This window comes from Rhinolophus sinicus, linkage group LG02 (assembly GCF_036562045.2).
Source record: "Rhinolophus sinicus isolate RSC01 linkage group LG02, ASM3656204v1, whole genome shotgun sequence".
NCBI lineage: Eukaryota > Metazoa > Chordata > Mammalia > Chiroptera > Rhinolophidae > Rhinolophus > Rhinolophus sinicus.
The window spans coordinates 112,740,077-112,763,363 of NC_133752.1; the positions used below are offsets into that span (position 1 = coordinate 112,740,077).

The 23,287-nt window shown below is 49.5% G+C and overlaps 1 protein-coding gene across 21 annotated transcripts in view; it reads left to right on the top strand.

Annotated features, from left to right (window-relative positions):
• The first annotated feature begins 2,325 nt into the window (after nucleotides 1–2,325).
• Nucleotides 2,326–23,287, top strand: part of SLC6A12 (solute carrier family 6 member 12) — a 28,651-nt gene continuing 7,689 nt past the window's right edge. Inside the window, exons 1-8 of one of the 21 annotated variants that reach the window (XM_074325209.1) lie at nucleotides 2,326–3,801; nucleotides 6,204–6,291; nucleotides 8,573–8,839; nucleotides 14,105–14,239; nucleotides 17,595–17,735; nucleotides 19,996–20,083; nucleotides 21,014–21,146; nucleotides 22,429–22,563. In XM_074325209.1, coding sequence (XP_074181310.1) covers nucleotides 8,635–8,839; nucleotides 14,105–14,239; nucleotides 17,595–17,735; nucleotides 19,996–20,083; nucleotides 21,014–21,146; nucleotides 22,429–22,563 — 837 coding nt within the window. In that variant the 5' untranslated portion in view covers nucleotides 2,326–3,801; nucleotides 6,204–6,291; nucleotides 8,573–8,634. The other 20 variants (XM_019711292.2, XM_019711294.2, XM_019711295.2 and 17 more) reach the window with 20 other exon arrangements.

A 23,287-nucleotide genomic window follows, 5' to 3' on the forward strand; every position in this document is an offset into this window, starting at 1 on the left:
TGGAGATAATAACATGCTCCCACCATCTACATGTTTGCTGTAGGGCTCAAATGAGGTAATGGATGTGTGAACCCTGAGGTCATTAAACCAGTTAGGGGAGTAGGTGAGGGGGATCTGCTCTAACAACCCAGGCGGTTGACAGGGAGAGATGTGAGAGAAAAGCTTGGGTCCTGGTGGGCAAAGGGAACAGGGATGCCCAGACTTGGTTTTAGCCAAGGGCATCCAAGAGTCTGTGGGGGTGGGGTACGCTCGGTCCCATTTGCTCTTGGCCTGGAAGGGCACTTACAGGATCCTGCAGTTGTCAGAGGAAGAAGACACAAAAAGAAAGGGAGCCCTGTTCTGTGTAGAAGTCACACCTGTTAGAGAAGAAAGGCAGAGGAAGAAAGACAGGTAAAGAGAGCCCTGAGGCGAGCGAGAGCTGAATGGAGAGAGTGGAAGCACAGGAAACGAGACTCAAGCTGGGCCCTTGGAGACAGGGAAACAATGGATGGATCAGGCACCAAGTCCACCCAGCTGCTTTGGGGCCTCAGATGTCATACCCTGGACGGGCATGTGTCTCAGGTCCATGCATGTATTCTCAGACACACAGTCCTTCATCATCATCAGATAAGTGTGCCCGAGCTCAGACACACCACTGTGCTGAGTGTACTGCTTCTCACAGGCTACGTTCCTGGTGTGTGGGTCCTACCCTCTCACTAGCACTGTGACCTTGGGCAAGTTAGTCAGTCTGATCCTTTGCTTTCTATAAAGTGGGAAAAATAATACATCATTGTGTCGTTGGAGTCAGTGGAGGGTGTAGGAAGAGCTGTCCTGGGGACACATTCAAGCAAATCCATCCTATTTCCTGTGGCTCCAGCCACATTGGGTTGTCAATGAAACAGAGACACCCAAGAGTTCAGAGACATCCTGCTGTCCTCTGGCCCCAGGCACCAGGTCGCACTGGGCCCCAGAAAGAAGGCTACACATTTATTGAGCTAAGCATTTTTGCTAGGAGACAAGAGAGGTAGCCCTAAAATAACCCTGCCTGCTGTGGACCGAGAAGCCTGTCCGCACCAGCAGTGTTCCCCAAGAAAATCTCCCAGAATAGGGAAGACTGGGATCATTTTTCCCCCTCAAGTTGCATCCATCCATCCATCCATCCATCCATCCATCCATCCATCCATCCATCCATCTGTTGAACGAGTGCCTACTCTGAGCCAGCAGTGTATTAAATGCTAGAGGCAGAAACAAAGAATTATGAAATGTGATCCCTGCTGTTTAGATAGTCATGGGCTGGGAAACAGAGTGCTGCAGTGGAACAAGCATAGATTTTTGGAGCCAAGAGGCCCACGTTTAATTCCTAGTTCCATCATTTACTAGTATATGGCCTTGAAACTGTGTGTGGCGGGGGTGGGGGAGTGGTGGCCAACCAAGTCCGGAGCTCATGCTGCCTGAGCCGCTCAGCCAATAAACCAACACAGGAGTTGGACCATAGAATAAACGTTTATTATCAGGGCACCGGTGGTCAGAGAAGACAGCGGGTTAACACCTTCAAAACTGCCTTAACATTCTCAGACCAGCTTGGGATATTTAGGGGGAAAGCAGGGCATTCTCCCAGAGATTGCATGACATACTGGAGGTCTGTTCTTCTTTCATGATGCCCCTCTCTGTCATTGTAACTCGTTGGTGGCATCAGGGATCTGGGAACAGTGAGGTGAGTAACCTGGGAAGAAGATAGTTTGTAATTAGCAAGCATACCGGCATTAATTATGTGCTACAGTACCCTTCTAAGATGAGCCCACGGGGGCAGGCATCCCCCCCATCCCGGAGGCATTCTGAGCTCAAGCTGCAGGGCTTCTATTGCAGGGGTCCCAGCTGGGCCCCTGCTTCAGCCTTAGGACATGTCACTTCTGTTCACCCCAATGTTCTCATCTGTAAAACGGGGCTAATAATTCCTACATTTCAAAGTTCTTGTGAGGATTAAATGGGGTAACATGCAAAGTACCTAGCCTGAGTTAGACGCTCAGGAAATAGGTTTCATGCCAGGCCCTTTAAAAGCAGGCATGAGGTTAGAAGATGGGAAGATTCTATGGGGTTCATGGTTCTCACTGCAGCAAGATAACTGATTCATTTGACCATATTTCATCTTGTCTCTGGACCTTCCCAATATGGAAACAGCCCAGTCTTAGGAAGACTTTCCAGGTAATTCCGGGATTCCTACCTTTTGCACAGATGGGGGTCTCTGGCCTCCAGGAGTTTACCAATTGGTCTGAATACTCAGTGGGGTGGGGGTGGACTTGAGCATGGGAGGGCTCAACGTTAAAAGGAGGTCAGGTCGAACGAGGTAACTGTTCTCCTATAAGGCGAAGGAGAGGGGACAAGACTGCTGGGCCATGCGTATCCCCAGGTCCTCGCAGAAAGCCTGACACATTGTGGCACGAAATAAAAGTTTTAAATGAATGAAATGAGCTAGGAATTCACCCTCTCCTAGTCTGATTCTCTTTGTTCTTGCTCCCCTTCACGGAGAGCCTGGGTGTTTTGTTCTGGAATAGCTGCAGCAGGTACTCTCGTGGACTTTGGTGTCCCTTCTGCAGTACCCTCCACGATTGACACACGGTGGCCCGACATGTGGGGGCAGGGCAGATGCAGCAGTGCAGGTCACATCACCCCAGGTGAGCACTGGGGGGAGGGGACTGGAATGTGAGTTCTGGCTGGGGCCATGCCCTGCTCTGCCTGAGCTGACCCCCAGCCCGCCTCCTGCTTTCCTGGAGGCAAAGGTCTGAGAACTGAGACTCTCTCTGGCTTCCCCTTGATGGGGAACCACACAGGAGGTGCTGAGAGGGGCTGAGAGACAGTGAGAGGGGGGCACTTGATGGAAAACTACAGACTGAGATTCTCACTTCACACCCAGCCCTGCTGGGAAGTTCTAAAATACAAAGGGGAAGCTCATGCGAAGGGAAATTTCCCTTTTCTCCCCACAACTTCCCCTCCTCCACACCACCTTGGCCTGAAAGAGACCCTGACTATTCTGAATGAATGGCCTTGGGACTGTCCTGTCTCCAGCACCGTGAGGGCACGCTCGGGAATAGTGATGAGGACCCTGTCCTGGGTAAGCTCACCGGGCACGTAGCACAGGACGGACAGTCACACTTATTCAGTATAATTCACCACTGATAGCTGCCAGGCAATCAAGCACGTCCCAGCTGTATACCTTAGTGCTGGGAGGTCACTAGAGCATTATTACACTGCCTAGGACCAGACACTCCACCATCCCAGCCCTGCTTCCAGAGGACCCACAGCCAATACCGACAATGCCCCTGAAACACCTGTGTTGTCCTTAGCAATATACCCTGTTGTCTTCAGCCTTTACAGCAGCTCAGTGAAGTGGGTATTGTTATCTACCTTTTACAGATTAATAACCTGAGGCTGACATGATCGGTAAATGACAAAAGGAAGGGTTCAGACTCAAGTCTGTCTGACTGCAAACCTGTGTTCTTTCCAGATTGGGCTCTTTGAGGTGTGCTCTGGGCACGTTTCTCTAGGAAAATCCCAAGGAAAAGGGTAGTGGTGGTGAAGGTCCAGAGCCTGCCTTGAAACCACAGAGGCAGGTACTTGGTGGAAAACTCCAGCATCTGATTCACCCTCCTCCCGTGCTTGTCACTGGTGCCAACGCCCCTTCTGAGGTTCCCAGTTCCCAGCCTGGGACTTGGTGGCTCCATCCTACTGCTCTACTAAAAGCGGGCTCGTCCTCTGCCCGGCATCCTGATCTCCTCGTCCCTCAGAAGGAGGAAGGAGCGGGTACTGATACCAGGAGGGGGCGAGGTGAGAAGGGGAAGGGGGAAGGGCAAAGGAACAAAAGGAGGGGAAACGAGGTCGAATGTGAGTCTCTGAGCGGGCTTGGAGGGGTCCTCTGGGGACAGCGCCCACTCGGAGGGTGGGAGGGGCCACAGTGGGAGTGAGTGGGGGTGGGGGACTGGGGACAGAGGACTTGACCTCTGCTGTTGGATGTTGTAATTCTGGTTCACAAACTTTTGACCCCAATCCCTCCTGTCGCTTGTGGTATTTCTCTGTCCCTTCCTTCTCAATATACTGGTGCGTGCACACACACACACACACACACACACACACACACACACGCACACACACACACACACACTCTCACACCAGTCACTTTCTGTCTGGGAGCCCCAGGACAACGGCTTGGATGGGATTCTGAGCTGGAAGAACAGGAGGAGCGAAGGTGGACAGCTTCCCTTTCAGGCTCCACCTCTGGGCATTCTCAGACAGGCTTCCCTGGGACTCCCCCGGGGACCTGCGGCATGGAGCTGAGCTGACGGCAGCAGCCAGACTGGGGACTGAGGTGAGCAGGAGGCGGAGGGCTGCATCTGTCTTCCAGGAGCTGAGAAGGTCCTCAGAGAGGCTGGAGGCTGTGACCCGGGGGGCAAGACTGCAGAATCGTGTGTCTCTGGTGCACGCACTGGGGCCAGAGCAAAGTCTGACGTCCAGGAATCTTAGGACAAGGGGTGTTAGCCCAGCTCCCCCCACCGTCCACAGCATCTGAGTTGCTCAGAGACAAGCCTGGGTAACAGGAAAGCTCACAGATGGAGGGATGGCCACAGGGTGTGTGGAAAAGACGGGGTGGTCACCTGACTGAGGGGGAGGGGAAACAGATGGTGCCCCGCCAGGTGGGAGGAAGAGCAGAGGGGAGAAACCTCGGGCCATTCCCGAAGGCCTGTGATCTGCCATCAGTGAGCAGAAGTAAGGGGCTCCTGCCCTCCCCCCACCAGAGAGCAGAAGGAGGAAGCTGCCTAGCTCGGGCAGTGTGTGGGGAGGCTGGGGTATGCTGGTGCCTGAAGGTCATGAGGGAGCTGACACAAGGCACAGAGAGCCACCAGCCAGGCCAGGCAGCCCCTAGAGTGGGACGGACTAGACGGGAGCCAGGTTTTGGTGCTGTGCACACAGGTATGTGTGTGCAAAGGGACGTGACGGGAATGGCACCAGCGTGTGTATGGAAATGGGAACTGGTATGTGGGTGTGGGCTGAAGCAGGGGCTGGGGTGTCCTGTGCCGTGTCCAGGGGCTGGGCCTTTCCTATGCTGGGCTGGGGAGTGGGATGGGGCTGAGCTGGGTCACAGCAGCACGTGGGGAGCATTTCCACACTTGTCTGCGCCTCTGCCTAGAGCCTGGCCAGGCCTCTGAGCACATACCCAGCCCCTGCAGTTCACTTTGGACTTGCTAATCTCTTGAATATTTCCCCGGTGAGCAGCACTGTACCTAGTGTGGGTTTGGGTGTCTTTGCTTCTGGAGGGCACTGAGGTATGATGAGGCCCACTCCACACCCCGTACCCAGTCCCAGCTTAGCAGAGCAGGCAGCCAGCCTGGGGAGGTGGTGCTAGGGGCTGGGGAGGCGACAGAGCCGCGCTGGAGCCTTGGGAAAGGGGAGACATCCAGAAGTCATCTTGACTGTGGATAACACTGTTCTTTAGTCCTAGAAAATGGATTGGGGTGGAAGGGCAGAGTGCAGGCAGGGTGAAGGTGGCAGGAGGGCAGAGTGTGCTATTTTTTGGCTTTTAGAAGTTAACCCAAAAAGGAGAGCTCTGTACAGCTTATTTTTATGTCTAACATTATCCTGGACATTTCTCCCTGAATCTAACTTGAATCCCACTTGCTGCAATTTCAGCCTCTTTCTCCTTGACTTAAGCATGGCTCTGGGCCAGCTTGCCTTTCCACATGCTCTTGCTTTCATTCTGCCATTCCGGTTTTTCATTCTTACCCGTAAGTTATGATCCTCCCAATAACCTTTAAAACAAACAAGCAAACAATGTCACATCAGCGTTAGGTTAGTTCATCCACGCATGTTGTCTTCTCCTTCCTCCCCTGTCTCCAACACAACCCAAGCCCTATGCCCAAACTGGGCTCTGAGATGGCTGCCCCAGCCCATCTTCTCCTCTGGTTTTCCCTTCATTTACTCCTTTCCCCCACCAGGTCTGGCCTCCTCCAACTGTTGAGGACAGCTTGGTCCTGAAATAGCTGCTTCTGGTCTAGGGACCGCAAGGCTTGTCTGCTGACCGTCCCCTCCACGACTCTTGTGCTTGGCTCACCCTGCGCCATGCTACCCTCTGGCCTGGCAAGAAAGGCAATAATCTCACTTTGTCTTTTATGGGTCTTATTTTTATCCCTGCCATCCCAACACCCCTGTTGAGCAGGGATCATTCTCTCTTCCAGGGAGGCTGTGTGAAGCCCACAGAAGAGGTGTGATTTGCCTAACGTCACACAGCAAGTGAGAGACTCCACTCAACCACTTATTGTATTGGTAAGTTTATTCAAACCATTCAAAAATAGTTTTACTGAGCACCTGCTACCGTGTTTCCCTGAAAATAAGACCTAGCCAGACAATCAGCTCTAATGCATCTTTTGGAGCAAAAATTAACATAAGACCCGGTCTTATTTTACTATAATATAAGACTGGGTCTTATAATGTAATATAATATAATATAATACAATACAATACAATACAATACAATACAATACAATACAATACAATATAATATAATAATATAATATAATAATATAATTTTTGCTCCAAAAGACACATTAGAGCTGATGTCCAACTAGGTCTTATTTTCGGGGAAACAGGGTATGTGTCAGGTCTTATTCTTCATTTCTCTGAGTTTCATTTCCTTATTTATAAAATGGAGTTAATAGTAATATCTACTTCAAAGATTTTTATGAGGATGAAATTTAATAATGTATATAAAGATGTGTATGTTTTTCGGACAGTGCTTACTCAAATGTTACATTTGATTGTTATTATTAGGCCTGGGCTAGAACTTGGGTTTCCTGTCTGGTGTTTTTTCATTGTTTTTTTTTTAGTTCATTCATTCATCCATTCATTTGTTTGATAACAGTTCAGGAGCTGTTCCTCAGGGTACCCCAGCCCCAATTCTGTAGTAGTATCCGCAGTTGGTTCAGGTAGCGGCAACGTTTCCCCTGGGACCAGACACCTGTTCTTTCAACCTGAGGCTCTGGCTCTCAAGGCCCCGTGGAGTCTGCTGCTTACTCTGAACCTGGAGCTCTTCCCTTGCCTTCTTCCACCCCTCCTCCCTTGTATCAGAGGCTGAGGGCCTCTCATTTCCAGTGGGTGCCTCTCTCCTCATCTTCCCTTCTGGTCTGCGCTTGCGATGGCAGCCTCTGAGTAGGTGCCAATACTGGAATTTCACCCTGACGTGCTTTCCCATTCCTGGGATAAGCTGCACCCTCCAAGTCACCTTCAAAAATTTCCATAACCTCAAATGGCTCCTGCCACACCTTTCTAACAGGCTTGGGCTTGGGCTGTTGCCTGGGTTAAAAGAACCAACAAATAAACACAGACTCTTCTTTTAATAAAAAGGATCCCTTGTGTTTCTCTAGAGTGTTGGAGGAGCATGGAGCTCTTGGTGACTCTGGGTCACTTTGGTGCCCCAACGCCCTCCGGAGGCAAGGGGTGGTGGATGGGTGCTTCTTTCTGCAGCCTGGGCACCTCCTCCTGGCAGCTCACTGGAAACAGAGGCAGAGGTAGCCTTAGGGAGATTGTGGGGTGGGAGAGGGGGAGGGGAAGGAGAACAGGGATTGTAGATACTCCACGACCGTGCAGCTTGGCAATTGACAAATGGACAACGAGAGGGCAGAGTAAAACTGAGCGGTTTAACTGGAAGTTTTTGGAAGTCCAGGGAGCTTTGGGCTCTTTAGGAGGGCAGGGAGTTGGCAGGGGCAGTGAACTGCCGTGATGGACAGCCACTTCTGGGTCTCCCTTGCGGGGACCACTCTGATCTGAGATGACCACCATTCATGTGACTCAATCTGGTGATCCCTTCTACTTCCAGGACCCCTCACCTGTTCTCAGGACAGAGGTACAACAGAGAGAAAAAGAACCAGGCTTCCCTTGAAGGCCTGCCCTTGGCCTTGGCACCAATCCTAGTCCTCATCTGCCCTTGTTCAGAGGCCCCACCTTCCCTTTCCCTCCCAATCAGATGGCTGGAGCCAGCTGGCTCCCATGTTTACCCTGAGTCGATTGATCACCCTGGTGCAGCGATGAGCACAAAACTGGCCGGGGAGACCATGCAGCCACCTAGGCTGCCCCTACCTTTGACCTCCGGCAGCCTTTGATCTCTTCTGGCCTGGAGGCTGGAGGCTGAGCTGGTGCCACTCCCTGGGTACTGAGAAGCTGGGACAGACAGGACAGCAGAGATGGTGGCTGGCTGTAAAGATCAAAGGGACTTGGAATAAAAGGCCCCAAGCTTGGGTTTTAATTCTACTCTACTGCTAAATGGTTTCAGGCAAGTCACTTCAACTGCCAAGGCCTAGATCTTCCCATCTGCAAAATGGGCAAACTAAGATTTGGTCCCTATTTGTTCTCAGAGCCATGAGAGCAAAATGTCATAAAGTTCAATGACATTTAACTTTAAGTGTAAATGTCATTGAGAGTTTCAGAAGAAAATCAATAGTCCAACAATACATGAGAGCGATATTCCAATAATAATGAAAGATTAAGATGGAGAAAGCAGGGATGGTAGGGCATGTATTGGGGCTGGGCTGCTCATTGCTTCTCCTCCCAGCAGGCTGTGCCCATCTCACCATCCTGCCCCATTCCCAGCTCGGCGGCCTCCCAATCCGTTACATGGCTCTGGACAGAAAAGTGGCGGTCCCTGAGGATGGGCCGCCCGTGATCTCCTGGGTCCCTGAGGAGGGAGAGAAGTTGGACCAGGTGAAGGATCGGGGCCAATGGACCAACAAGATGGAGTTTGTGCTGTCAGTGGCCGGGGAGATCATTGGGCTGGGCAATGTCTGGAGGTTTCCCTATCTCTGCTACAAAAACGGAGGTGGTGAGTTCATTCTGAGGTAGGCGTGGTGGGGAGAGCTGTGCCCTGATAGCCAGGCAGTGCCTACCTGGGTGCCTCCTGCCTGGGCAATGTGGCCAAATGGAAGGAGGTAGAATGGAGTTGGAGGACTTGAGTTCGACTTCTAGCTTCACCACTGGCCTCAATGTCCTTCTGTGTGAAATGGAATGATACCTCGGAGGGCTATGGTGAAGATTAAATAAAGGCCTTCGCTGGATCCAGGGATCTGAGTTTTTAATAAGCTCCTTCATTGCTCTGCTGAAATGTCAGTTGTTGACAGGATTCATTCATTTATTTAACTAATATTGTTGTGGGCCTAGCATGTGCCAGGTACTGTTCTAGATACAAAACAGAACGCATTCCATGTGTTATAGTCCTAGTGAAGGTGGCAGATTACGGACCAAGAAGTAAAGTATGTGGCATGTCACATGGTGATGAGTGGAATGGTGAGAAGCTCAGCCAGGAGGAGGGGTAGGGAAAGCTGGGTCACAGGGTTGGGGGAGAGGGTTTTGAAATGTGAAATAAGGTACCAGGAAAGGTTTTGTTAAGGAAATGACATTTGAGTAAATACTTGGAAGAGGTAACAGAATGACGCTTATGGATGTATATCAGGTAAAGAACATTCCAAACAGAGGGAACAGCAAGGGCAAAGGTCCTGGGGTGAAAGTGCAACTGGCATATTTGAGGAACAGCGAGGAGGGGAACGACAGATGGGGAGAATAATAGGAGATGAGATCAGAGCCGTAACAGGGCTCAGATCTTTTAGGCTCTGCTCTGAGTGAAAGAGGAACAACTGAGGAATTTTCATTAGCGGAACAATATTATCTTGTCTATGATTTTTATAGATTAAAGAAACATAATTTTATTACTTTTCAGCACTGGTAGTAAAAATGAGCAGGGGCGTGGTAGGAAGGGTCCATAACAATCTTTTTAATTGTGCAATTAAATGGTTTTTAGTATATTCACAGAATTGTGCAACCACCACCACCATTGATTTTAGAATATTTTCATCACCCCCAAAAGAAGTCCGGTACCTGTTAACAGTCACTCCCCATTCCCTCTCCCCACCAGCCCTTGCCAACCACTAATCTACTATGGATTTACCCATTTGGGATGTTTCATATAAATGAAATAATTTATTTCGATGAATTTATTTGTGACTGGCAAGATTCATTTTTGCCTTTTGAAAATACCTGTGTTCTTCTTATGGAAATGATGTATGTTTATAGTGAGTATCAGAAGCATTCCAGGAGGTAGAAAGATGAAACATTTCCATTTAAAGGTAACCATTGTTTGGAAAATTCTTTTAAACACTATATTTAACTTGACAAATATTTACTGAGCCTCTACCATGTATCTTGCTCTGTGTTTTAAAGCTTACAGTTATCATTATAAACTGCTTGAACCAAAGACTCCTAAGAAATAGAAATGGGATTTCCTGGGCAGCTCAGGGCTAAGAAGCCAAGACTGGGCGTGGGGCTCATGCTGGGCCAGAGACGAGGGGAGGTAGGAAGAAGGGGGAGGGGTGATGACTTACTTCTTTGTCCCAGGCCAATTTTATGGAACACATAAGATATTAGAACTAGAGCTAAAGTTGATCTCGGCCGAGCCCTCATTTCATTGAGGAGGACACGGAGGGTCAGAGAGTTTAGCGACCTGCCCAAGACCCCAGAGTTGGTTGGGAGCAGTGGACCCTGGAAGCCAGACTCGCCGGGCCTCACATTACTGCGTGCATCTCACCCTACCATCTGCAAGAGAGTGAGGATGAGGGCTTAGGAAACATGGCTTTGGGTTCTGGTGCCTACCCTGCCTCTGTCCTGCCTGGTGGCTACAGCTGTGGCTGTGACCTCTGTACTGGTCCCAGGGCAGGGTGGAGAGACAGGCACCTCTGATAGTGTGCGGTGACACTGGGCTGAGCCTGTGTCATCCGTGAAATGGCAGGACCAGGTTACATTTACTGCACAGACTCTGTGTTCATCTCTGTCACTTGTGTTCTCACTTCAGCTCTGTCCCAGTCCAACTAGTTGGGAAAGACAGCTGCCATCCCTCTATTGTATTCCCTTCATCTTTAACGAAGGGCTAAGCGAGGTCAGGGGTCCAAATCTGGGGCAACTGGTCTTTAAGGGTCTAGGAAGGTAGAAATGAAGGTCCAGGAATTAGTTTCCTTATTTCAGACAACTTAATAATACATCTGTGTGGGAACATGACTTCACAGACTGACCCAAATGTGAATTTTTTGCTTTAGGCTAGAATTGAACTCATCGTGGTAATATGCTTTATCTCAAGTGAGCCCTGGTTGGCAGTTAAATACAGTTTTTGCTAATATATTAATTGAGCATTAGTTAATAATTGGTTGTCAATTGATTATTAATTAATCATTAATTATGTAGTAATTAATTATTAGTTAATACATAGTCTTGTAGAGGTAAACCTTTCAAAAGGGATGAAAGATAATAAAGTTATTGGTCTAATAATGTCTTTGGTTATAAAAGAGCAGGGAGTCACCATCCTCAAGAAGTGGTTCATTCCGAAAGCGAGTTGAATGAAATTCTGAGTTTCCCGATTGTCGTGGTTAGGAGAGAGTGCGTGGCAGAGATAATGAGGCATGTCCGAGCACAGAGGGGTCACCCAGTTCACAGATCCCTGTGGGCACTACAGGCTGCTTGTGCCCATAGCCTGGGCAGGTGCCAGGAGAACCGTGGGCCTGGATCACCTCCCAAAGCAACGTTCTGAGGAGCTCATGAAAAGAGGACATTGACAGTGATTGTGTGTTGCAAAGCCAGGGAGAAAGCCAAAGATGGAGGGTGCCCCTATGGTCTATCCACACCACCCCCCTCCTACTGTCCCCAGAGGCCCAGGCCCAGTCCTGCCTTTTCAGGGTGGACTCAGCCTGAGGCGGGCCCAGCTCCAGGCCTCCTGAGGTCACCCGTTCTCTGTGGGGCAGAAGTCTACCTTCCAAGGATGGAACTGAAGCCATCTCCTTTACTCAAGGGGAAGGACCACCACACAGCGGTGGGAAGGAGCCTCGGCATCATGTGCCCCCACAGACTTTCTGTAACGTGCCCTCGGGCACTGAAGTGTCCCTCAGCTGTATCCCTTTTCCTGAGCACTGCCCTCAGCCGAGCCCCTGTAACCATCTAAGCTGGGTAACCCAGTGTCAGTGGTGTTGATCAGCTCTGTACTTACTGATGCTCTAGCGTTATTCAGGATGCAAAGGCAAACACGGTGTCAGAAAAGACTTCAGAATTTGGGGGAGGTTACTGGCTTGTCGTGCTTCCCTCGGGCCCAGGAGACCCACAAATCCCCCTCCTTTCTCTCACATATTGCTGTTGGGAGTGCAGATAGGTACAAGATGGTACCAAACTTTTGGAGGGCAATTTGGAAATGCATGTCAAAGACCTTAAAAAAATGTTCCACCGAAAGGTGGAAAGAACCCCAGTGTCTGTCCATGGATGAATGGATAAACAAAATGTGGTCTATACATGCATGGGAATATTATTCAGCCTTAAAAAGGAAGTACATCCTGATACCTGCTATGGCGTGGGTGAACCTTGAGGACATGATGCTAAGTGAAAGAAATCAGTCGAAGGGACACGTACTGTAGGATTCAGTTTATATGAGGTGCCTAGAAGAGGTAAATTCCAAGAGAGAAAATAGAATGGTGGTTGCCAGGGATTGAGGTAAGGGACGAATGGGGAGTTAGTGTTTGACGGATACAGAGTTTCCGTTTGGGATGATGAGAAAGTTCTGGAAATGGATGGTGGTGATGGTTGCACAATGTGAATTTACTTAATGCCACTGAAGTGTATACTTCAAAATGGTTAAAATGGTAAGATTTATGTTATATATATTTTACACCCCCCCCCCAAAAAAAAAAAAAAAGCAAAAAATAATGTGCATATCCTCTGACCCACCAATTCCTTTACCGGAAATTTCTACTAAGGAGCAAATTAGGCAAGTGCACAAGGATGTGGATAACAGTCTTCATCAGAGATGTTGTTTCTTATGAAACAACAAAGGCCAAAGAAGGTACTGACGAAATAAACCTGGAGAGATGCTTAAGGCAGAATACTACACAGCCATTAAAGTGACGGCACAGATATGTATTTATTGGTATGAAGAGAGGTTCATTATATACATTTTTAAATGGTTATCAAGTAATACTTGTATATAGTAGGTTCTTATTTTTTAAAAAAGAAATACATATGTCTGTTTATAAGAGATTGGAAGGCTATAGAATGCTTTTTCCTTTCCTTCCCTTTGTACTTTCTTTTTTTCTACAAAGTAATATGGATTACTTGAGAGGCATTCTAATGTAATAGAATTAAGTAATAGAATTAATAGAGTTAAGAGCACAGACTCAAGATCAGATCACCTGGGTTTGTGCCTCAGTTTCCTCATCTGTGTCTCAGTTTTTGAATCTGTAAGGTGGCCTCAGTTTTCTCGTCTGTAGGATGGACATGGCAATAGAACCTACCCCAGGGGAGGTTGTGTGAGGATTTTTATGTTGGTGAAGCATTTAGTAGAGTGCCTGACACACAGTAAGCACCAAATAAGTACCCACTGTTATCATTGTACAATAAACAATAATCCATCCGCCCATGGGTACACTTCTGAGGTGAGGTTATGTCTCAGGGACTGAAATGGGTACTGTGAACTTAGGGTCGCCTTCAATTCCCTTCGCATGTAACGTGCTGGTTGTCTTTTAGGCCAGGCCTCCGGTTGGGGCCTGACCACCTGGCTGCTGATACCCGTTTCCCCAGAGTCAATCTGAGAGCAGGAATGGCCTTCTCTGCTGAGATCCCAGTTCAGATCAGAGCCCGGGAGAGGGGGAAAAAATCCCTCTGAAAACTATTAGAGGGAAAATAATTTTTCCAAGGTGTTTTTGTTTGTTTTTCTCTAAAATGTAACAAGCTTGATAACTTAATAAGGATATCAAATTATACAGAACACGTTTTTGTTCCAAAAACAATAAATTGACTAGATTTGTGAAGCACACAGAAAATATTAATAAATAGTGCATACATTAGGATTTCCACCTAAAATTTCCTTTATTTCCCTTCAAAGATCCTTCCTAGCCCGAGTGGGACTCAGACTGGAAAATTCTGGCCTGTCCCCACGCACAGACAGGAGGAAGCCTCCTTGGGCCCCCGGGAGGGGTGAGGAGGGCGATTAAAGATGCTAGAGCACAGGTCCCTTGGAGGGGCCTAGGGTTGAAAGGCTAAATCTCCGCCTCCCCTTCCTCCACAGGAGCTTTCTTCATCCCCTACTTCATTTTCTTCTTCACCTGCGGCATCCCTGTGTTCTTCCTGGAGGTGGCGCTGGGCCAGTACACCAGCCAAGGGAGCGTCACAGCCTGGAGAAAGATCTGCCCTCTCCTCCAGGGTGAGTGTTCTGCCTCACCCACCTGCTCGCAGGCCAGCCTCCATCTCTGCATCCACCCTCCCTTCCTATCTGCTCACCACCTCTTTCAATCTTTCATTCATCCACTCTCGTCCCATGCTAAGTGCTGTGGGGGACACAGGAAGTAGTCAGGCTTTGTGGGGCCCAACGCTAATATATCCTGAGGAGGAAGGCACTCCTCAAGAAAGGCAATACAAAGTTACGAATGAAAAATCAGGTGCAGAGCCTTGCAAGGGGTCCCTGCAAGTGGGGAACTCTGAAGCTTCATCTCTAGTAGCTTCATGGAAAACAAGTTCCTGGGTACCTGGTGTGGTCCCAGACGCACTTCCAAAGTATGTAAGAATAGTGATGATGATGAGAATGGCAAACACCTGCTGAGCCCTGCCATGTGCCAGGGCCCATGTCAGCATTGTCCGTGCATTTCCTCATCTAATCTTCCAATAATCACTCTAGTCACTTCATTTGTATATGAGAAAACTGAGATCATTTGCTAAAGGTTTGAACCCAGGTCTACCTGAGCTGAAAGTTCATGCTTTTTCTTATGTTAGGAGCTGCTCCTGTCCTCTCTAGGAATCTGCTGGCACTGAGGTGAACAGTTGGGTTGTCCTGTCCCCACCCCCTCTATAGTTGATTGGGCCTGTCCCCTGGGCGGGGGGGGGGGGGGGGGGGGTTGGAAAAGAAATCCAAGGCATCTTCTTGTCCCTGAGAGGTTCTTTGAATATTTGAAATGGAAAGAAGACTCTTCCTCTCATGTCAGTCCTTAAGGAAACCCCAGGGTCTATGCTGCCTGGGGTTGCCCAGCTTAGTAGGCTTGACAGAGGTGGGCATGAAACCAGAGGGCAATCGAGTCAGGGGCTCATGCTGCCTATGGCGCTAGAGCACTGGTGATCTGAGAAGGCGTTCACACCTTCAAAAACTGCCTTAACATTCTCAGACTGGCTTGGAATATTTATGGGAAAATCTGGACGTTCCTCCAGAGGCTACGTGAGGGTCAGCATGGAGCCTTCCCTCTGGCAACATGGTTCTCTGGGGGTGTCAGCAACCCAGGAACAATGATGGTATTAGCCTGGCAAGAATGAGAGACCACAGATTGTGATCAATAAGCCTTAGGGTATTAATCATACTTTCAGGGTAATTTTCTAAAACAGGGAACTGGGACGGATGTTCCCAGTTCTAGCCACAGGGGGATCACCTATTGTTAAGCGATAGGTCAAGGAAAGATGAGGCCAGGGACACGGAGAGGCCTCCTCTATGGGGGTCCCAACTACGGGGGTCCCAACCGGCCCTGCTTCAGGCATGGTGGGAGACACTGGCTCCTGAGCAGGCTGGAAATGTGACCACTGATGGGGTGTGTGTGTGTGTGTGGGGGGGGGGGGAACAAGCCTAGCCTGGTATTGATTCCTCTTGGGCCTCCAAGGGGTCCCTACAGGGGCAGCAGTGAGGGACTGGGGCAGGGTGGACAGGCCCACCCACATTTCTGCTGCGGAATTCTGTGCCCTCAGCCAGGGTACCAGCTCTGGTGTTCTGCTTTGGACACCAGCAGTAGCCTAATTCCGACCTAGCTGGGCTCTGTCCCCAGGGCCAAGCCAGCCGGTGGGTAGCACATGCAGGGCCAGCCTCTCTGGCACACAGGTACTAACTGCGAGGGGGTCACCAGAGACAGGGCAAGCAAACTGAACATTGGATGGGGGTGGGGGAAGGATTTCTTCTCCTTGCTTATTTTCCCAGTTGAAGAGATCCCAAAGCCTAGGGTCTCAGGGAGAGGCTCACCCAGGGGGTGTGCGCCTGTGTTGGTAGGACCATCCAGGCTGCCCTTTACCTGCCTAATTGCCCCCACCCTACACCCACCCTCCCAGTGAGCCTGTGCTCTGGGGGCGGGACACTGAGGAAACACACCTCTCTGCTCACCCACACCCTCCCTCCTTCCTCAACTTAGCACAAAGGCTCAAGCTTCCTCCCCCACCACGTCCCTACCCTCAGAGATGGGCGGGCCACTTCCTAGCCTGGCCTCCTAGCGGTCCAGGTGTTGATGGGTTCCCGGGTCCCGCAGGCGGTGGCAGCACAGCGCGTTCCCGCCGCACAGTGGCCGCTTGTTTTTTGTGTGGGTGTCTGTGTGCTCTAAATACCCCTCCCCGCGGCCGCCAGCTCCCGGGGGATGGGGGAGAGGGGAACGCCCTCGGCATCAGCAGCCCCGCCCCGCCCTCTGGGGGCCCCACCCGAGGCTGTCCCGGGTCTCTGTCTACCCCCGCACCCCCACCGCCACCGCCACCACCACCACCAGTGGCCTGGATGCTTCACAGAGACCCCACACAGGAACCCCTCCTGCCTCCTACGGAGTTTGCCAGGCCAGTGGGAACAGACGATCTGGGCCAGCTCCCTGGCGCGGGGTGGGGGAAGGGCATTGATGACAGCATGATTGTTCAACCAGCTATCGGCGTCTGTTCTCCAGCCGTCTTCACTAATCAGTTCTTGAGCCTCGACTTGCCTGGACGCAGTACAAACAAGCGGGTCTTCTCTTATGCAGAACCCCGCTCCCCTCCTCCCGCTCTGGCTTTCACACTTCAGGACTAACAGCTGCCCCAGCAAAGTGCTACTTTTAACCTTCCTGTGGGCAAGGATCCCACAGTTGTAGGACGAAGTCGAGGTGGGTGGGTGACTGCGCCTGCCCTTGCTCCCTCCCACTCCAGACGTGTCCACCTGGGAGGCAGGATGCACCCTAGCCGCCAACGACTGCTGAGAGTTCAAGCAGAGCAGGCTTTACCCTCTGCCCACACTTGCCCCACTCTCAGCATGAGACGTCGGCAGGCTAGTCAGACTCCACAGCTCTTGACAGCGATCACGGTTCTCTTCCTTGCTTTGCTGCTTTCTTCTGGTTTTTGCTCTTATTTTGATATTGATTCTTACCAAATTCTCCATATTTACTCCTCTGTTCTTCCTTTTCATTTTACAAGTAATGTGTGATTGTAATAGAAAAACTAGAAAATGAAAATAGGCAAAAAGAAAAAAAAACTTTAAACAGTGAACTTAAATCCTATCACCTAGAGAACCAGTTGTTAGCTTTTGGATGACAGACCTTCCAGAGTTTTTCTCATAAAAAAAAAAAGATATACATTCAAACATATAAAAATGGGAGGATGCATAGGATAGTATTGTGTAACCTGCGTTTCTTACTTAGAAAAATAGGTTGTAAATGGTGTCTCATACCAATAAATAAACCCTGCTGGTTCTCTTTGTGTAGCACCCAGTAGCCTTCTAATCACAACTGGCAGCTTGTAGGTGGCTTCTTGGGGGCTGACACTGACCTCTTGGATTCTCCTGTTTCTCCTCCGCCCGGAAGGCATCGGCCTGGCGTCTGTGGTCATTGAGTCCTATTTGAACATCTACTACATCATCATCCTCGCCTGGGCCCTGTTCTATCTGTTCAGCTCATTTACCTCTCAGCTGCCCTGGATAACCTGCACCAATACCTGGAACACAGGTATTCCATCGTTTCAGCCCTTGGGATGTGGGCTCTCCATAGGGACTGGGCGTGTGGTGGCTGGTGATGGGCAAACACTGATAAAGTACATGGCAGAACTTGCCCCAAAGTCCGGCTATGTAGCCTTTGGTGCCAGTTCTGCTGGCTGACCCTTCTGTGATACCTCAGATCAGCCACTGGGACCGAAACCCAATGGGACTGGGAAATGTGTTATACAACTGCAAAGGGTTAGTTAGTATCATGCACTTGTCCATTCATCTCGCAGATATTTACTATGCACCTACTGTTACCGGAGAGTGGGGCCCTTCCCAGCGAAAAGTCCAGGCTTGGCTCTCACACGGGCGGTCGAATCCATGGGAGTCTGGGCAGAATGTGGGCTAGCTTCCCACAGCGGGAATAAAACCTGGGTCTCCTGGGTGAGAGGTGGGAATCCCAGCTGCTATGTTACTGGAGGGTGGGCCCTTCTCAACGTGGTGTCCAGGGTCTTGGCATCCTGAGCAAAGAAGTGAATGAGACACAGAGGTAAAGTGGTATGAGGAAAGTTTATTAGAGGAGATAGTACACTCCAAAGAATTTGGAGCGGACAGAGCACTAAGAAGAGCGGCTCTAGGCCTTTTGTTAGTGGGGGACGGGTGTCTGGAGGTTTTATTTCTTTTCTCTAGGATGGGCTGTTCCCCTCCAGACACAGGACTACTTGATTGACACCTGTGATTGATGAGTGGCTATTACCTCATCCTCTTAAACTGCGCACATCTCTTCCCAGAGTTCAGTCTGTTATAATAGTATTAATGAACGTCTGGGCATATGTATGACATTACAATGATGGTATATGAGGCTAGGGTGGGATGGAGGTCGTGGTGACCTCTACTGTGCAGGACCGGTTTAATTTGTTGTCTTTTAGTCTCCTCACAGTGGCTAATGCTTAGGGCAGATACGGGAAGAATGTGGGAGGTCTCCAGGCAGTGCTCCCCATAGACTGTGTTGAATGTGCAGGAATGCAGAGACCCCGTTACCTGTCTCTAACTGCTTGCTTTATTTTTCCTGAGAGATGTGATCCCCATAAATCTCTGTGGGGAGTTGAGGGATGGGAGATCTCTTCTTCTGTATCTGTTTCAAGCTGAGGAGGCGGGTAGAGCTGTCCCTACCTAATGGGGATTCACGAAACTCTCGCCCTATCTGTTCTTAAGAAAAGATGGTCTCATATCTGCTTTGGTCAGGGTGCACGGGAGATTTGCTGGGACTTAACTCATCCTGATGGCCCCTAGATGAGGAGAGACAGATGTTAGTTAGTTAATAAATTAAAAGCGCTGGCTCCAGGAGTAGGACTTGAATCCCAACTATCTTGATGTCACCCAGGGGTTAGGTATGGACTGACCTGGAGGAGTGCTAAAACCCATTTGGTTTTGGGACGGTGTGTATCCAAGAGTTAGGTCTGAAATGGCGTGGGGGAATATTGGCTACAATGATTATAGCTCACAGGCTTTTAAGCAGTTATCTGAAGCAGAAGTGAGAGACATTCTGTGAGTTAGGCTAGGAGCAATCCTTAGTTTAGGATTTGGAAACTGATTAGAAGAGTGATTAAAACCAGGGGCTAAGGAGCTAAGAAACTAGGGAAAAGGAGACTTAAATTTCCTATAGCAAGGGGACTTAAAACTTTTATAGTGAGGGAGCTCTCCCATATCACTACTATGTGCCAAGCACTGTGCCAGGGGCTAGAGATCCAAAGGTGAACACAAGCAACATGGCCCAGGCCCTCACTGAGCAGGACAGTCTCGTGGTGGAAATTGGCAAATTGACAAAATCATTACAAATTGTGATGAGTGAAAGAAAAGTGCAGTAACTATGTAACGATGGGAGGGAGGAGTGCCAGCTAAGGGCTGAAGGATGAGAAAGAGCCCACCATGTGAGCAACATTCCCTAGGTGCGGGGGCAGGCGCAAGAACTCAGCCCCTGGACTGTTGAGAGGAGACAGTGCTGTCAACAAAAGCCACCCACGTGGGGGCAGAGTGCATCTGAAGTCTGGATTGGGTCAGAGGTTGGCAGGGTGGAACGAGCAGAGGGAGTGGGGCTGGTCCCGCGAACAGCCTGAGCAGCCAACTCCTGACACTCTGGAGGTGGGGGCTCCAAAGGAGGCTTTGGGGACTGGGAATGATGGGGACCACCAGGCCGCAAGGCCAGGGGGCCAGCCGGGACGAGGGTGTGAGGGCATCTCTCCCCATCTTGTCGTTAGCTGATGCACTCCTCATATTGTCCCTGACAGAGCACTGCATGGACTTTCTGAACCACTCGGGAGTCAACACAGTGACGCCCTCTGAGAACATCACGTCACCTGTCATGGAATTCTGGGAGTAGGTGCTGGGCCTGACTGCCGTGTGCCAGGGGGCCTCGACCAGAGGAAATTTGGATATCTGAGGCCTGGGATTTGGGGTGCAAGTTTAAGGCTCTCAGTGCATGTTTCCCAGCACTTACCCCCCACCCCACACATCACTGAGAGATGAGGGAACATTCACACATCTACAGTAGTTGTCCACCTAGGCCCCCTACATTCCACCTATGTTCACCTAGACCCACACATTTATGCATGCCCACTGGCATTCTCACGCATGCCTCCCACACCCTCACCTCCACCTGCACCCCACACACCTACCCCACATGCCCACGGGTGTGCTGGACACAGTCTGGGCCAGCTTAGGAGAGCGATTCTGCACATCTCTTCCAAGCTCTGTGTTCAGTCATGTCACGTTGGCCAACGTGGGAGTATTTACACCACAGAAATTGGCAAACCCTATTCTCACCCTCCCACATTCACCCTCCCACATGACCCACCTGTGCCCACACATGTCCACCGATGCTCTCTCACGTACATTTCCATCACCCCCATACACACCTATAGATACTATCACACACTCAGCCCCTCCAGTTGATACCCACATTCTTGCTCCTTTACCTGCATATATAAATATTTACTTTCCATGTACTTATTCATACATTCCTCACACACATCTCTCTTTCTCTCTCTCTGTACAACAGAGAAATCTGGATGAGTTAGAAAGACAAAGATACCTATGGTATTACGTCATTTGGTCTTCTAACAGCCAGGGGCATGCAGACTACAGGTGGGAACATGGCATGGCCGTGGGAGAGGTGGAGTGGGGTGGGGGTGGGGGAAGCCTGGAATACAAGATCTGTGGGGTCAGCTCGAAGAATCAGGAGACTTGATCACAGAGGCTTGTTGTCCCCTTTAGCCTTTCACCTGGTTATTTTTTCCAACCCATCAGGAGACGTGTTCTGGGCATTACCTCAGGTATCCACGACCTGGGGGCCCTGCGCTGGGAGCTGGCCCTGTGTCTCCTGCTTGCCTGGGTCATCTGCTACTTCTGCATCTGGAAGGGGGTCAAGACCACGGGCAAGGTGAGGTGTTCTGGCTCCTGGTAAGCTCTCTGTGGCTTCCAGAGTCCCTGGGGACACTCACAGAGTCCCTCTGAAGAACTGAAAAAAAAGTGTAGTTTAAGGGAGAGGCTCGGTGAGGATAGGGGAAGTTGGATGAAGGCAGAGTTTAGTTCAATACAAGGAAAGCCTTTCTTTTTCAATATGACTTTAAAAGACCTGTTTATGTAAGTAATATACAGAGCAAAATAAGAAACATAAAAATTACACATCAGAGCTAAGCGCTGTACAGCCCTCAGCCTGATGGTTGGTTGGATCTGCTAATCCTTGTTAAAGTTTTGCTGTGCTGTCTTCTGCTTTCCTTTATATGTGTAGTATGTGTGTAGCTGTATCTATTATGCGTGTATATTACACAATTAGGATCAGGCACTCTTTTCCCTTGCTTTTCGTATTTAACAACACATCAAGACGATGCTTATCATTGTCTAGCAGACAGAACTGCTTCTGAGGTGGGGAGTTTCCAGTCATTGAAGGGGTTATAGCCAAGAAGGGACAACAGTTGCTTGTTGCATGTACAGAGAGAGTTCAGATGGGAGCATTATTTCCAACCCAGAGAAGCTGAGGCAGATGCTTCATGCTGTTAAAAACCAGGGATAGACAGGTGCTGACTTCTCTGATTAGCCTGCTCCTGCAGCAGCGTCCCCCTTCCGTGGATTGTTGCAATAATAACAGTAATAATAATGACAAAAATGGTAACAGTCATAATAATAACATGGATAGTGCCACCACCTCCGGTAAGGAGCTGAGCAGAGTCACCTGTGAGTGTCTCCAGTATCCCAGAACCCAGGCCGCTTCTGCTCCCCCAACCTTGAGCCTGGAAAAATACAGTCTCACAGACAACTGTACAAATCTGTTCGCCCTCCTCCTGGTGAAGGGGAGGCCCACCCTCCCCAGGGAACATGGGGAGAACAGCCAGGATAAGAATTTAAGGGAGACCAGATTCTGGATTTAAAAATAGTCTTTGAAATGTTACGGCTGGAAACTTGTACTCCTCCCTGCCCTCCCTCCTCCCCTGTTGCCCTGCTGATGTGTATCTCGCACTCTGCTGGGGGGCCTGAGACCCACAGGAATGTGGAAAGGAAGGTGTGGAAAGTTTCGTGTGCTCACCCCTCTCAGATATCTCTAAGAAGGTGCTGGACACCGAGCTAGGCCTGGGGTGCGGTGACAGGAGGACCACTGCAGACTCCCTGTAAGCTCCTGGCTGCTGTGATCCCACCACGAGTGACTGCAGCCTGTTTTCCCCCAGGTTGTTTATTTCACAGCCACGTTCCCCTACCTGATGCTGGTCATCCTATTGGTCCGAGGCGTCACGCTTCCCGGAGCCTATGAGGGCATCATCTATTACCTGAAGCCAGATTTGTCTCGTCTGAAGGACCCCCAGGTAGGAGCTGTGCTGAGGACCATTTCCCCAGCTGTCCCTCACCCCAAGCCAGACCTGTACTTTTGAGAACCTATGATTGCTTTCCTCTTGGTTTAAAGGCAATAGATGCCCACTGGAGAAAAATTAAATAATATAGGAAAAAGGAACTAAAAATCTCTTGTAATCCTACCACTCAGCTATAATCTCTGTTAGCATTTTAGTATATTTCCTTCCAACTTTTTCCCCTAGCTTTTCCCCTAATTATAATTTATATAATTATATAAATATCTCAACTATATTCAAACACACACACACACACACACACACACATATATATACCTTTTTTCACTTAAATTATAAGCATTTTCCATGTTACTAAATTCATTTGTAAATGTCATTTTTAACACTTGCGTAGTATTTCCTCCATCCGTCCATCATTCATTCATTCATTCATTCATTCATTCATTCATTCAACCAAAATGTACTGAGGCCCCATTAAATACCAGGGAGTGCTATAATTCTGGTGTTGGTGGTGGGGTCAAAATAGTATCACGCTGTTATTTTAAATTTTTTTTTTTTTATTACTGTGAGGTTGGACATTTCCCCACATATTTATCCACCATTTGTGTTTCCTCCTCTAGGACTTGTCTGAGCACATTCTTTGTCTCCACCCTTCCACCCCTCCCCCACCCACCCGCCCAAGAGTCTTGGTGTTTTTTCCTTCATATTTCAATGGCATGGCTGG